Genomic DNA, 16,277 nt, shown 5'->3' with positions numbered 1-16,277 from the left:
CACACTGCCTGCCAAATGAATAAACAAAGAAGTAAATGAATAAACAAACAAGCTACAGCAAAAGTCCAATTAGAAAAGTCATAAATCATAAAGAAGGACAGAAACAGTTCAAAAACAAATGTCGTTTGATCTGAGGATGTCCAGACTGCGATGTAGCACTGTAGAAACAGGACACTGCATGGAGATCACAATCCAGTTATGAACCAATGAGATTCGAGAATTATGTTACAAATGATAAGACCTCCATGAATTGCCAGTTTCTAAAGAAACCCAAGCACTGCCTGTGTGTTATGCTGGGACGCTTCAGTTGGTGTGCTTTTGTAATAAAGCTGGCTCGTTTGTAAAAGACTTTCTGCTCGTTCGTAAAGTATAAGTCGCAATAGCCTTTGTCATTAAGGCAGTACTCAAGTTCATTGTTAAAAGATTCTACAAGACGCAGAAATCCGTGCCAGGCAATCGCAAGCGCGCATCGACAAGGCAAACAACCTTCTGACTTCCTGTTACGGTCTTGGCGTGATTTGGAGCTGCTTTTCTTCAGACAAGGTAAGGATTCAATCTATAAAAAGCGATAGAAAAATTTATATACATATAAACTCGTGTCTGACTGCACTTGGTGTATATGTTATGCACGTCAGCATTATTTTTTCGAAACACGCGGTATAACCTGTCATTACCAAGCTGTCATGGTTCAAAAATAACTTAGGGGGAGGTGAAGATCGAAGCAAAATTGAAAAGTGGCTGTCAGAACTTAAGTAACTTGTAAGTCTTATCAATTTTTTCCTTTTTGTCTACAAGTCCCTGACACGTTTACGTTTGCTAATCTTCTCGAGGATTCAACGGAGAATGATTCGTGAGCATTCAGGGAGGTAGAATCTTTTCGAGTGCATTAACTTGATCAGTCTTAGTACACGTATCGAGCAAGCTGCGTCACTCCGTAAGAAATCGACTCAAGCGCAAGAGAAGAAATACAGTTTCACTTTAAACAAACTTGTGCAATTCTGGCTGGTTTTGCTCGAGGTCATGCGTTATAATTAGGACATGGCTGACCTTTGTTTACAGGGAGGTAGAATATTTTTGAGTGCATTAACTTGATCAGTCTTAGTACACGTATCGAGCAAGCTGCGTCACTCCGTAAGAAATCGACTCAAGCGCAAGAGAAGAAATACAGTTTCACTTTAAACAAACTTGTGCAATTCTGGCTGGTTTTGCTCGAGGTCATGCGTTATAATTAGGACAGAGCTGACCTTTGTTAGTGACAAATAAATAAAGGCTTAGTCATTGTAAAATTTTCCGGCTTTTCTGACCACAGAAGATGTTATTTAATGCTTTCCAAATACGCATGCACGCTTTAAGTGCGTGAAAACGACAAACTTAAGCTAACATGCTGAAAGTAAGTTTAGCTATGTCACGATTATTTTGTTCAGTGAGTCAATGATGCTAAAATCAACGACTTTGCGGGCTATGAGTCGCTAAACTTAGTATTTATTCCGACACAACGCATTGATGAACAAAATTAACTTTCGTTCTAGCACAGAGTCGAAAGTGTTCTCGTAGTAATCGTGTGTTCTTCAGTTTGTGTAATCCTTTCAAACACGCAATGTTTGTTTATTAGACAACCCATTCTCATCCTCTTGCACGTGACGACAAAATCTCTAACACAAATGGACTGCGTGGCAGGCGTATGTTGGGGGGTGAATGGTTGGGGGAGAGAATTTTGGGAGGAAATGAGCCCTGTTACAAACGCTAGGCCAACTGTATGTGTGGGCAAGCGAAAGGGCACGTTTTCTTTTCTATTTTTTTCTATTTTTTTCATCCTCAAACGAAATTGAATAAGACGTAACCAAAACAATCATACAGTTTAACCTGATAAAGGTCATAGGGTTGGGGAAAAGAAACACTCAGTACTCCCACACCTTAATATTTTGTCGACTCCCCCCTGGAAACTTAACTTATGAGAGGTTGGTTAAAAGGTTATTGTTGCTGATAGGGTGGTTAAGAGTGTCTTTTTTTGGGGGGAGGGGGGGTTGCATGCTATGCCGGGGACGGGAGGGGGAAGAAGCAAAACAGGCGGAAGGTGACTGTGAGAATGGAGCTTAGGTAATGGCCGAGAAAAACGGCTAAAGGTTTCACTGTCAACAGACAAATCTCAGTCAACTGATAGCTGGGATCACCCATTTTGTCTGGATGTGGCAGCTTAGACATGTCCAAAAATATACGAGAAACCTCATCAAGTCCCGGTCAATGAAAAGTAATCACGGAGACTTTTCCTCCATAGTTTTGGAATTTTGTAGGGTTCTTAGTAATTCAATCTTGCTTGTAATTACTTCTTTTTCAGTTTATTGTCATTTTTATAGCTTTTTCTATTACAATTGATACAGCAATTTCATTGTGGATTTTACTGCTTATTTCAATAATTTCAGTCCTGTCCAATTAAGATATTACTGAAAAGCTTGTCCGGGGAGTTCCATAGGTATTGTGTGGAGAGGGGCGGGGGGGGGGGGGGAGGGGCGAAGGGAGGGGGAACAGATCCTTTTTACAGACGAGACCCGAGCTCTGATAGGACTCTTCTAGCCTAACAGGCAGACTTGAAATAAAATAAATAAACAATGAATTCGTGTCAGAGTATTCAGCACTGCTGTGCTAAATGGGAACGTCAACTAAGGACACAAATATTGTAAATAGAACAGAAATTTGTTGAGAAACCCAACTGGTGTACAGGCCATTCACCTGACTATTTGCATAGCGTGGCACAGAAATTAAACTCGGTCGGGACCAAGTGCAGCTTTTGAAAAGTTGGTGGATTTGAACCAGGGACATCCAATTTTAAAATCGGATACTACCGCTCAGACTCGCCAACTTCTGAACCATTTAATGTTTGTAAGGATTCTATATTTGGTGAGAATCATTATTTTGCTTGAAAGGGTAACAGATATTTGAGCCAGATCTTTCAACACGACCCTTTCTCTCTCTCTCCCACTCCCCCCCCCCCCCCCCCCCCCCAGTTCCATAGAGGACTGCACGTGCAGGTGCACGTGTGTTTTTGCATTTCGTGATCTATGGAAGCCAGTAATCATAATCCCATACTTGACTTAATCAGCAATCAGTGTGTGCTGCTTCATTTCCTTATCGTATTGTGAGGAATAAGGTTGGAATCAAATAAAAAGAAGAAAAACATTGTTTTTGTTTTCGTTAAAACAATCATTGTGTATCAAAGAGTTTTTCTTGGAGTCTCTGTGGGAAACTTGAAAAAATGCGTGACAGAGCTGTACTTTGTCTGCTTTAAGCTTAACTAAATCTTGTCTAATCAGTGACTAATGCACGTAAGAGCAGAGTTAAGCTTTTCCACAACTTGCAGACTGCTGTTTACGTCTATAACGGCAGACTAGACACAGTAGAATTAGCCAGACATTTGCAGTCCATTGTACTTTTGAAGGAGTTGTGTTAGATACTACCATTAGCTCTCAATTTTCTTAAATATGAGCTGCATTCTCTTTAAGGTTAGGAGTATATTCGAAAATCAAGTGTCTTAAGAAAAAAGGAGCTCACAAGTGGTATATATTTTTAATCACGTTATTAATTTCTCCAACTTGCGTACATGGATTACAAAAAGAAAACATGCGGACTAAAATGTTTAGCAGGGGATTACACAAATGCGTCAGCCGTGTTCAATTGAGTTAGGACCCAACATTACACAGTGAGTTGTCGAATTTATGCCAGTTTCCTCCCTGTTTGATCCGGTCGACCCTCTATCGATTTTACTGCCTCTCGCTGTCTCAAATAGCTGACCACTTCATTATCCTCGCTACAATACTCGCTTGAAAATCCGTTTCCGTTCTGATAGTTAACGTTTGTATTGAAGATCTTCACTTTGAACTGCCAAATTTGCGCGTTACAACGGCTCCGGAATGTCAAATGCTTGCAAACTGATAAATGCAAGAGAAATCAAGAGCCGCGAGAAAGTTTTGGCGAGAGGAAAATCCAAAAAACAAAAAAACAATGCTAGCTTTAGCGCACGCGACACTTTACGCCCTCGGGTAGCAGCTTTCGCAAGGTCTGGCATGAATGGCTTGTTACCCTTCGAGAAAACAGCGGAACAAACAACAGGAACAACGCCCCTAGCCTCCAAAACAATGAGAACTAATACACTAGAGGACAAGTAGAAATACAAGCTTACGTCTGCACTACTACAAAGAATACGACTGCTACATACGGGATACTTAGGCTAGAAAACTACTCGCTGATTGGCAAAAACCTCGCCATGCGTGCGAGCTGATAATTTACAAAGATTAATTATGTTGAGGAGCAGGAGTTTACTGCAAATACTTCCGTGCTAACGGTGAGCACCACCGATACATCTATGTGCGAGTTAATCTTGTCAGTTTTTTCACTTATCCTCCGGAAATACTTAGCAGATAAATCACTGATCTTTCCACCTTGAAAAAGTGCAAAAATTTTAGTCACACGTATTTATACGGATATACGATACAAAGTAATAAAAGGAGAATCAGCCCTCTAGATAATCCTTCGTTATCTGAAGATTTCAGTTCATTATGAAACTTTGTTGCACGATGATTTCTGGTTTGTCAGATTCGGGTTTTCTTCGCTTATCAAAGAATGAAATTAATAAGGAAAAATGCTTTGGACAAAGAGTTTAAGAAAAATGGATGTAAGCACCTCATTGAGCCTTTCACAAGCCCCAATTACCCAGCAATTACATACCTTTGACGTCATAGAAAATTTGCCTTTCAGTATAAATACAAAGTGTAATTCCGATAAATCCCCTCGGGGAGAGTAATATTCCCCAACATTAGTCATATGGGTATGTACCTCCCCATAAAAGCAGAGTGTGGTTGTCAGTTTGGTCTTAAATTGGATCAAAGCTAGATGATACTGTTTAGGTATAATTTGTTATGGTTTTGCATTCTTCAAGTTATTTGAGGGTCCCCTATACCCCTTTGCAAAGCTGAATCACGTAAAAACATTTGGCTTTTACACGCATCACGAATGATAACCAAAGTGTACTCACATTTACGCAAAAAATCAAGGCAATCCCTGTTTAGACTGTATCAGAACTGTAACCCTCGCAAGGCTAAAAAACTGCAGAAACTGACTTGCTCTCAGTGTTGCGTGTCATGTCTGTTAAGGTCATGCGCGCGACAAAAAAGCCCCGGAAAAATAGCTGACAAAAGTTTGATCTGTTCAAAACCCAACTACAGAGCTGAAAACAAAGACGTACCTTTACAGTCTTTACATATCTAGAGCACCAAAAGAATCAGAAATTAGGTCACGCAATGCAAAACGAGATGATTCGCAAGCCGTCTTACTTATCTCTTTGTTCTCGCAAAAAGATCTTAAAATTGGGAATCACGAATTACGAAAATCAAAATAAAAGCTTAAATCACGTTTCACGGGAAAACAAACAGCCCAAACTTGCTTCACGGAAAAGTATAGGGGACTCTCAGCTCTTATTTGAAGATTGCACTGTTAATCTAGATAACACTTGCTTTAAAATTTACAATCAATGAAAAGTTATAACGTTTTTAATTGAGTTAATCTAACTTGTATATAACGAAGCGAAAAACATTATGCACGCTTAAAATGAAACTTTTGAAAATTTTAATTGTCACCATTTAACTTTTTGCTTGGTGACGTTTTCCTTGCTGTTCATGTTGTGGTTGTGTAAACCCCCCTGGGGGGGGGGGGGGGGCTCCTTTATGAAACAGACGGGGATGCTCGTTGGAAATTTTGAAAAGAACCCCAAAAAGAGGCCAGTCTGGGTGTGGCTTAAACTTTTCTTGACTCCTGAAAGATACCAAAAAACTAAGAATAGAATTTATATTCGTATATTTCTTGGTATGTAACACTAAACGAGACCATTATGGCTAAAAATATTGGCGTTTTGCCCGGAACACCCTAAGCGAGACCAAATATCCGAAATTTACACCCCTAAGCGAGACGACGAGCATCCCCGTCACTTTCATATGCGAGTCCCCCCCTCCCGGGGTGTAAACATGCGACAATCTAATAACCGTTCACTTCTGGCGCTGTGTCTATTTGTTTTAAAAAGCTTAACAGTTTTAATGCCAACACCGTGACCGGAATGAGCACTTTTCATGGCAGTGATCCTTTAATACTAATTACTTCTGATCTGTGGTTTTCGGGATGACAAATCTGGTTAAGTATTTTTGGTAGTTGTTTTTGTCAAAAAAATACCATCATTATCTCAATTCTTTTCATAATGCCTTTTAATTAATAACTTCGTTTGAAACTGAAACTTCGATTTTTGCAGTTAAATTACTACTTTGCTGGCAGAATTCGGTTTCAGGTGACTCTTAATAGTTTAAGTAAGATTTAAACTGCAAGGGACCGCAAACGATAATGCTGCTATTCGTAGGATAGAAGCATTAAAATGACAAGTGATCAGCAATAAAATGACAAGTGAGTTCAAAGTACGGAACTTGATACAGTGTATGGGTTATTAGGCAATTTAACTGTTTTCGCTCTTTAAGCTGGCGTCATTTAGATTTGTTACACCGTGCTGAAGAGCTCCAAGAGGAGCGAAACAACTGTCCACGGATGCAATCCTGCTCTATCGGTTCTAGTTGTGTTGGTGTCTGGCAAAGTCTACTTTTCTCTTAATAGTTTAGTCAGAATAAAACATGCCCGTCTTTAGTTTTCTATCACAGCTATACCAATAACGTTAAGGAAAATCTTATTGCACAATCGTAAAACAAGTTTTACCAATGAACAATTTGAGGTCATGGTGACGTTAAAATCTGTTTCCATAGTACGTCATATGAGGTTAAAGATACACTAATTTGGGCCTTTCGAGGCTGATAACTAAAAAACTACTCGGTAAAAGTTTTTCGTTTTTACATATTTTTATCCAACTGACAAAATAAACATTTTTGCGAATTTTTAAAGAAATATGTCAAAAGGTTTCGGCGCTTCATTATTTTGCATAAGTTTAAGGTGGCTCTGAAAATTTCTGACAGAATTTTTTAAAAAATTGTCAGATCGTTTCTTTTGTCCTTTGGACAAAACCATTTGAAAACAAGAACGTTTACCGTCTAGGTTTAGAGAAATTAGCCTTAAACTGTCAAAAATAAGGCATCTTTGACCACTTTTGTAGTTGCCATGGCAACGAATTTTGACGCCACAGTGACTCCAATTTGTTTATTAGTAAAACCTTAACAAGGATGTTCTGAAAGTTAAACCTTAACATTGCAGGTTTAGCAGCAATAGAATGCCAAAGATGGGAATGCCTAAACTATTACGTGCCATCTTTATAATCTAAATCATCCGCTTATTCCGCAATTTAATGAGCACTGACTTTTCACTGAGCAAAAAAAAAAAAATGATTCCCTGGTGCCAAACGTCGCATAAACAGTACAGTAAGTAGCGTACACAATGCGATCTGTTTATCACCGTTTAGCTCCCTTAAAAAATCCTTAAAGATTTGGAAAGTATTTTTAAACTCGATTGACTTGTTGCCCTGTTGGCAAGTCCATGGTTTATTGTATTGCTAAGTTATCTTGTTCTCGTCTCTCGGCATGCGGGCAATAATCCACATATTTCATTGGGTTTAACGGCGAAATAAACCACTTGAGATATTAACAGAACTCTTTATCGGCCTTATTAGAGAATAATGATCTGTTTACGAAAATCTATTCGTGCTTTCTAGCATTCCGGATTGACTGATATGAAATCCGCTAAAAAACACAACCCACAAGAAGTGATTGTCCCTGCCTGTGTGATAGAGTCATTTTATTTTGCACCGGAAACTGTTCTGATTCAGTATACTTGGACTAATTGTTTTTTGTTTAAATAGGCTATTGTGTGTACAAGAATTCAACAGAGTCATTCATCGATGACCTCAAAATCTCAAGCACTGCATAAATCTTGTAAGTAGAAGATGAACATGATGCAAGCAGCAGTGTGGTTGGTGACTCTTGTCGCTTCATTGGTGAACGCGCGGCGGTTGGGACAGAGCAGTTTAACGGAGTAAGTTTGAACAATTAACTTCTTTAGAATTTCATAACTACTTTGGTAGCATAGTGCCTACGAATGCAACCCCTTGCCATCGCTTCCAGATGAGAGGCGGCTGTTTTCGCATTCTACTAGCCCCTTCGATAGCAACTTTCAGTCAGCCTTTATTCAAGTTCACTAGAATCCCTTTTTTTCAAGCCTTCCAATTCTCAATCGAATTAACCTCCCGATAATTTGAACCGGCAAAAGTCGTTTCCCTTGAATTTGACTTGCTTCAGTAAGTCGAACACTCAAATTTTAGCCCCGATTTTTCAGACTGTGGATTTCCAAAACCAATTTCCGTTTCCGTAGGAGGTTCGAGAAAAAGGGTTTCTTCTGTAGTCAGTAATAGCACGGAATTATTGCATACACACTGCAACTCCATCCAATGAAGCGACAGTGTTTTCGTGCCCGCAAAAGTTTACTTTGTAAAAACTGATGTTGTTTTACATGAACGAGGTTATATATAAAACTTCAATAATCTTTACCAGATACACGAGAAGCGCGCTAAGCAAGATTTTTGCGTTAAGTATTTGATGGATGATTCGAGTTTCGTTTAGTTCCTCGGGACTCGTTTTACCGTAATATGGCCTAAGCTGGCACATTTACAATTGTACCATGTATGAGCCATTTTTACAGAATTTCCTGTTCACTTTGAAGGTTCAAAAGCAACAACATAAAATAAACTTCTGATACATAACTTCATCTAGACATCTACACCCCCAAATAAACCTCTTATCCCAGCTAATGGATTCCATTATCCTTTCCGTTTAAACCGCACCCGTTAAATACATATTTAAGCTCATGGACTTATTACAATGTCTACCAATACCGAGCGTACTTTACTTTACTTATGTTACTGTAGTTGTTCAGATGGCTTTTGATTTTAATTTCATAAGAATTAAAATTGCTTGTTTTGCTGTTTGAAAGAGTCAAAATATATTCCAGGTTCTTTTGTTTCATTGATTTAAGTCAGGATTTCTATGCTTAGTTTTCTTCAACGAGTCAAGCCGCTAGTTGATCTTCATTTAGTTCGACTGACAGCACTATGATCTGAACATTTTACAAGTAAACCAATCCAATTAAACTACACGGTTTTTTAATAAAAAGACAGTTTTCTCTCCCACCCTCCACTTGAACTCCCAAACTCGCAAAAAATACGCCCTCAAAGCTTATTATAACCTCAGGGCTTATTTTTCACAAGTCTGTGTTTTCCTTACAAAACATTTTTTTGTCCACAGAATCAAGACTAGCCCAGAAAACATTCTCCGACATAAGGTATGTTAAATCATCTTTATGTAAATGTAAGGTTAAGTCTACGTTCGAGACTAGTGTTTCATCAGGCTGGAGCTTATCCCGGTTTCCCGGGCGGTTTCCGAAGCAAGGTTACCCCAGCATTAAATTCGCCAATACCATTTATACACCCGGGTGGAAAGAGACACAATGTGAGTAACGTGTCCTGCCCAAGACTACAACACAATGACCCTGTGGCTCGAACCCAGACCGCTCGATCCGGGGTCCAACACGCTAACCATAGGCCACCGCGCCTTCCCACTTCATTTTCTAGTCAATTTTAAAAAATTGACTAGAAAAAATTCAAGCGACGATTATTTCCTTGCCTTCGATAAAGGCGTTTATGGCAGGGCTTGAGTTGCTGCTTAGATGATTTTCCGCGCTAATCCGATATCCGGACGGTCCGTAAACTCTTTTCTCTTCCAAAATCAGTTGTTTTTATCTTAGTAAAGATTTTGAAACAGTCCTGAAAGTCAAATATAAAGCGAAAGGTCCTAACTTTCAGGACTGTGGATAGTATTTTCATGTAGTACTGGTTATTATGCTGTACAAGGTGGTTCTAAGTTTAAGGTCTACGGATAGGACTCTAGTTTGCGATCATTCAGATGAAAGCTGGACATCGAGAAGTACGTTCATATAGTATTGTTTATCAGGTTTTTTACCGTGTGTTGTACAAGGTCTTGAGACTATACATTTTGCAGTGCTTTCATGTGGTACTTAACAATTATTCCATGTGCACGCGTTGGATATGAGGTGGTAGATAGCCAACGAGACGCGTAGCGCCGAGTTGGCCTTAACTATATCTCATATCCAACAAGTGCAAGTGGAATAATTGTTTTATTAAAAACACCCAAGGAATCGCAATATTTGAGCTCCCCGGTTGTTCTCCCTGTCGCGTACACCTACCAAATTTGTGGTCCATGATATATGAGCTCATATACCATGGCCTACAAACCAATCAAAACTCAGGAATTGCAATATACCATGGCTAGTGTTTAGTAAGTTTGTTTATTGTGCTGTACATGGTGGCTCCAACACAAGGTCTTGGGATGAAACACTGTTATCATATAAGTAGATTGTGTAACACTGTTTTGCAAAATCATAAATCAAGGGTTGAATTCCTTGCATTTCCACTATATTAGTAATCGCCTTACACTTCAACTGCTACTAAAGCTGTTTGATTTAAGCTGAAGAGTCGCCTATCTCAATACTCATGATTATTATTCCACAAAATCCCACAATGCCTATATATGGTAAGAAAGTCATTGCTATTCGTCATCTGTACATAACAGATATCCTGCGATATACAGTATGGCCAATGGTTCATCTCAAGTATCGCAAACGCTGCATAACCACAGTTTTTCTGGCTGTAAAATGTGTTCCTTGACAATTTTTTGATTAATATGCTCAAACTTGCAGAATATCGTCTGATCTTAACCAACTCAGCCTACGGCCTCGTCGGCAAAGTATCAGGCGATATTTCGCGCAATTTCGCAGGATAATTGTTGGAGCTTTCCTAATAAAAGATTGTTATTAAACGTGTGGAGGTTTACAGTTAAAGCGTTAACCAAAAATTCTTGCCCGTTCAGGATTCATTTCCTCACACAACTTTTTCGTGAAGATATGAAAACTTGTTTGTCGGCAATTTTCTCTTTCTCTCGCCCTGGCCTAGCTGGCCGGTTGTTCAAAATGAGCCGATAAAGTTAATAAGGATTACAAGTAATCCAGGATTATCACGCCCTTCCATTTAACAGGACTGCCGTGCACTTAAAAAATTAGTTATAGCTGGAAAAATGTCAACGAAAAAATAATGGACAAACAAACATAGATCATTATTGGCAATTTGTAAAGCTAAATAAATTGTCTTTGACCCTGGATAAGCCTGTTATTCATGCTGGGCTTTAAACTAAATACAACCTGTTTCTTCTGCTTATCTTAGCTATTCATAATATTTGACCGTATAGGTTAAGAATGGTACACTTAAAGATGCCGAACGGGGAAGAAAAAAATTAAAGCATCCAAAACCAGCAACAGTTAATCCGTAGGATTACGCCGGTTTTCTTTCAAGTGCTAAACGTTCTAAGCCCCAGAATTATCTGCGTTGACTGATAAAGAAATTCGGGGACAATAGCAGAGCTCGTTCGCGTTCAAGGTTGAGACTAATCTGTGATAAGTTTAATCCTATTTTCTGAAAATCGGCCGAAGCACAAAGACATTTAAAAAAATTTGCTGAAAGGTTATAAAACTGCATTTACAAAGCTATTTATAACTGAGTTAATATAGGGACGAGAAAGGGTGCCTTGCCTTCTCTTTCTTCTTGCGCGGTTTTTGCGGATCGGTCAACCTCCAAATCACCTCTCTGTGCATGGGCAGTAGAGACAGTAGAAGCTCTTATAAAAATGTATTTTCATGCATTAAACGTTTGGTTTTTACTATTTCTTTCCAGACATATCCAATTTTATCAAGCATAGTAAAAGCAGGAGGTCATCGTGCATTAGAGGAATGTCGAAAACTTTTCAAGAATGAGATCTGGAACTGTACACTAGATAACAAACATGTGATTAAAGAGTTGCCCATCTTTGTCAAAACAACTCTTCCTTACGGTAAGATGAGGCTATCCAGAGATGATAAAATTGACTTTAATTCTTAAGTTATTTCTGGGCGGATAAAAAGAATGTCAATAAAAGTCTGCACTGAGGCATTGTCAGAGAAAAAATACTACACAAGAACATGATGAATAGATTGGCTAAATGACTGACCATTGTTATTCCAGCACGAATTGCATGCAGTATTGAATGGAAATGCAGATCAGTCAGTAGTTAAATCAATGATTAATTGTTTAGCCGATCTATCCAACATGATTTTAAATGGAAATATTTCATTATTTAGCCGTGGTTTCAAGTTTTTAAACTCGTTTTGTTGCTTTCCAAACTTCTAAGTCAGTACTGATTAGGAAAAAAAATGGCCCCTAACACAGGTTCCTTTCACTACATGACAGTTCAGTGTCTTCTGCGGCTTGCATGTGGTACGAATTTCGCTTGGTAACCGTGTGGCTCTACATCTACGCATATATTTTTGGCTGAGAGACATATTTGTCAACTCATATTACTAAAGTTACATGCATAAGGTGGCGTAAGTCATGTGCTTGCTCGGCTTTCATCTAGAAAATGCATAAAGATGATTGCCTCATTTTTATTTGTGTTCGAAAAGATAACCTACGTTTTTGCTTTTCCATTTTCTTGTAGCCACCAAAGAGACCGCGTTTATCCATGCCATTAGTACAGCGGCTATCATACAAGAAATCACGCTCCAGTGCCGAATGGGCAACATACCCGGATGTGGATGTGCTGTTAGGAAAGAGCGAAAAGGAAACGGCGACTGGCAGTGGGGAGGATGTGGTGATAACATCCGGTTTGGAGAGAAGGAGACGAGGCGCTTTATCAACATACTGGAAAATGGATACAATGCACGGACAGCTTTTAACTTGCACAACAATGAAATAGGAAGAAAGGTAATAAAGTTTACCCGCGGCTTTCCTCATCTCTCATTGCTTGTTGCATCTGCCCTAAGACAATAAGCTTATTGCCCTATCCGTTCTAAATTCTTGGTATAGATAACGACCTTGTCACCAGATTCTTCTCTGGTGTTTTAATCCAAGATGGCGGCTAAGTAGCTGCTTTCGTGGATTTAAATCCAAAGAAGAACCTGGGTACGAGAGATTTCGGGAGGCGATGTATATGTGGAGTAAAAGATTGAGAAGTTTGAGCCATAACTAGGTACGGGAAGACATTTCTCTCCCATAATAAATTACGTTCTTTTGACCCAGTGGTATAAATGGGTACCGTGGCGAATTTCTGGGAAACCTGATCCAAAGGAAGTAGTAGTGCTACAGGGCACCCAACGAGAATCAACACTACTAAATTCCAATTCGATCTGTATAGTCCTACGTCTTATACATGAGCCTCTGGCTCGGACACTGAGGGTAACCTCGTCCCGCGTATGGACTTTAAAATTGTATTTACATTTTTTTATTTTTTTATTTACAGAATATAGTTCAAAACGACTTAAAGATAGCACCGTTGAACGTATTTTAGTATTTAAACGGTAGATATAGGCAGATAGATTCACCATCTGTTTCCTGAGTTCTTTTGATTGGAAAGGATTGAACCTAAAAGAACTGTGTCTCGGATTTTAGCCACTGAATTAATTCAAACATAAGAAAAAGGCCACCAAGTTGAGTAAAATATAAAAATAACCTCTTAAAATATTTCAATAACACGGCATATGCAAAAGAAGGTGCAGATGGACGAAAACTGAAGAAGATTAGGCTGAGCAGTTTTCAAAGTTAATCTCTTATTGTAACTTTTAATTATAACGCCCGGGAGACATATTTGTTTGTAATGAAGCTATGGTTTTGTCAGTTAGATCCATAGAAGTAATTTTTCGTTAATATTAATTTTCATAGCGTGTATTTGGCAAAACTTAATAAATAAAATAGACTAAACTCAGCAGTGACAGTCCCTTTTACATGCAATTGTTCTTTCATTACAGGTTGTTCGATTAAGTCTCAAGAGAGAGTGTAAATGTCACGGTGTAACCGGAAGTTGTAATTTAAAAACTTGCTGGAGGCAACTGGCACCATTTGAAGTCATTGGCTCAAAGCTAAAGCTAAAATACCGCAATGCTTTGCAAGTGTCGTTCGTGAATAAGAAGCTTCAAGAGCGAAGCAAAAACAAACTGGGAGCTAAAAAGAAAGACAAAAAACTAGTTTATCTCGACTCGTCTCCAGACTACTGCGTGCGAAACACAACAGCGGGTTCTCCAGGGATGCTGGGAAGAATATGCAGGAGCGATGACGTCACCACGAGCAGATGCAAGTCGTTATGTAACTCCTGTAACCTTAAACACAACACAGTTGAACAGGTTAAAGATGTTAAGTGTCGGTGTAGATTTGTGTGGTGTTGTAGTGTGGAATGCGATACGTGTAGAAAAAAGTACTCAGCGACAACTTGTACCTTGTAATCCCACTGAGTGGTCTCGTTACTTGCCTTTATTTGAACCGTCACGCAATGTCACGACACGTCACGCAGAGCATGACCCAAATAGTGGCTCAGTGCAGAAGGCTATACGTCTAGTGTTAGTGTGTTAAAAATGAAATTTCAAGAAAAAAAACCGCATAGACTACTTTATAAGAAACGAATGCAGACCTGAGAAAAACTTGACTAATTCTGTACAGCGGAATTTTAATATTTGGGTTATTTGGTGTTAAGGTGCTTTGGGTAGGTTAATTTTAGAATAAGTAATTAAATTGAGTTCAATCGATCAATTCGTATAGCTCATTTCCAGGCCTCGTGTCGTTTCTTAAGTGACTAATTTTAAAACCGAGGTGAGGTGAGCTGGAGGCTGCTAAGTGATGTTGCTTTGATTTAAAATGCGAATTTCAGGAGGATTCTCTTTCGTTTTAAGTGTTTGCTAATTATCTGCTCTCCATTGACTTACTTGGCAGAGTAAGTATTTTTTTAGACTGCTCACTACTTTCCCGTGAAGTCGTAGAGATCGATCGTTGAGTTCGACGGGTCGCCATCTTGATTCCTGATTGAAACGAAACCTGGGTAAAGTACAAAAAGCCCGTGAGCACCCCTACTTACGGGCATTTTGTACTCCCCCCACTTTTCGCTAGCGTTCAGGAACCAAAATGGCGGCCCTTCGAACTCAACGATCGATCTCTACGACTTCACAGAAAAATAGGGACTGTGAACATTCTAGCATTTTTTTAATTAATATTTCGTTTGAAAATATTTTTTTTCAAGTTAAATCAATATCACAGGCTCGTTCCCAGCTCTCTGTACGTTCTGCGAATGAGCTGTTTATTTAATATATGCTATCAACGTTCTTGTTTATGTTATACATGCATAAATTATGTAAAAATATTAACAACGAAGCCATTAGAGCAGATGTCAATAGTTGTATCATATTTGTAGTCAGTTTCAAAACTGCTTTCTTTCCTCCCTGGTCATTTGACTTGCCAAGGGAAAATAATCTAAATGGGGAAGAGGTGACAGGTTTTAACTGTTTCCTAGCTGTCAAGTGTCAAAACAATAACTGAATATGATAAGAACTCATTGTTTTCTTTTTTCAATTTTAAGGTTAACTTAGAATTCGTAAATAAATAAATGCTGATAAATAAATAAATAAATAAATACCGGTAAATGTCAAATAATTAAAAGTAATAATAAATATATTTCTGTTTGAAACTTTCTCTAATTACATTTAAATATTCAACCAACAAACACTGAAAAGATTCCTGACCCACGTTTTTCTTTCGTCTAATATAGCCACGCCCATTCCCCTTCCCAGAACTACTCGTTTTGGTAATGTGAACCACGCCCATTTCGATTCCGGTAATGCCAACTACACTCGCGCATAAAACATTCAAATACCGTACAGTACGGTTCAGTTTTGTAAGTAAAGTAGGTATTTACTGTACACGATGTCTTTTACTCTCGTAAGGTCCGATGCCACATTGAGGCTAAGCCACATGCTTGCTCCGACGAAGGACCTCACTACTATCCCCTAAAAATACTCCCATATAACTAAAGAATTCACTAATTTCAAATTGCTGTTAACGTTGAATGTGACTCCGTGAGTGTGGTTCGTGACACGAGTGTGACTACCCGTGTATCGCGAAGAACTTCGGGAAGGCTTAATCTCAAAACCATACGTTCGAGAGCTACCTCGTCTCCAGGGCCCAGTTGTTTAAAGGGTGGATAACGCTATCCACCGGATAAATCGCTATCCGGTGGATACGTGCTAACAAAAACATACTGCGCTATCCACCCGATTGTGTTTTATCCGGTGGATAGCGTTTTGCACCCTTGGCACAAGTGGGGCCAGGTCGCTTTTCCCTTGAACAAAAAAGCCTCCTGCGGACGAAGTTGCCTTGAGAGAATTGTAAT

The 16,277-nt window shown here is 39.0% G+C and overlaps 1 protein-coding gene across 1 annotated transcript; it reads left to right on the top strand.

Annotated features, from left to right (window-relative positions):
* Positions 1-72: 72 nt before the first annotated feature.
* LOC144665636 (protein Wnt-8b-like) lies at positions 73-15,575 on the top strand. The gene is made up of 6 exons (XM_078526899.1): positions 73-543; positions 7,832-8,004; positions 9,270-9,306; positions 11,768-11,924; positions 12,567-12,832; positions 13,873-15,575. The coding sequence occupies exons 2-6, from the start codon at positions 7,916-7,918 to the stop codon at positions 14,341-14,343; spliced, it is 1,020 nt and encodes a 339-aa protein (XP_078383025.1). The 5' UTR covers positions 73-543; positions 7,832-7,915; the 3' UTR covers positions 14,344-15,575.
* Positions 15,576-16,277: the final 702 nt, after the last annotated feature.

This window comes from Oculina patagonica, chromosome 9 (assembly GCF_052425735.1).
Source record: "Oculina patagonica isolate OP01 chromosome 9, crgOcupat, whole genome shotgun sequence".
Lineage (NCBI taxonomy): Eukaryota > Metazoa > Cnidaria > Anthozoa > Scleractinia > Oculinidae > Oculina > Oculina patagonica.
Note: the sequence above shows the minus strand (reverse complement) of the source record. Positions and strands in the feature narration are given on the sequence as shown.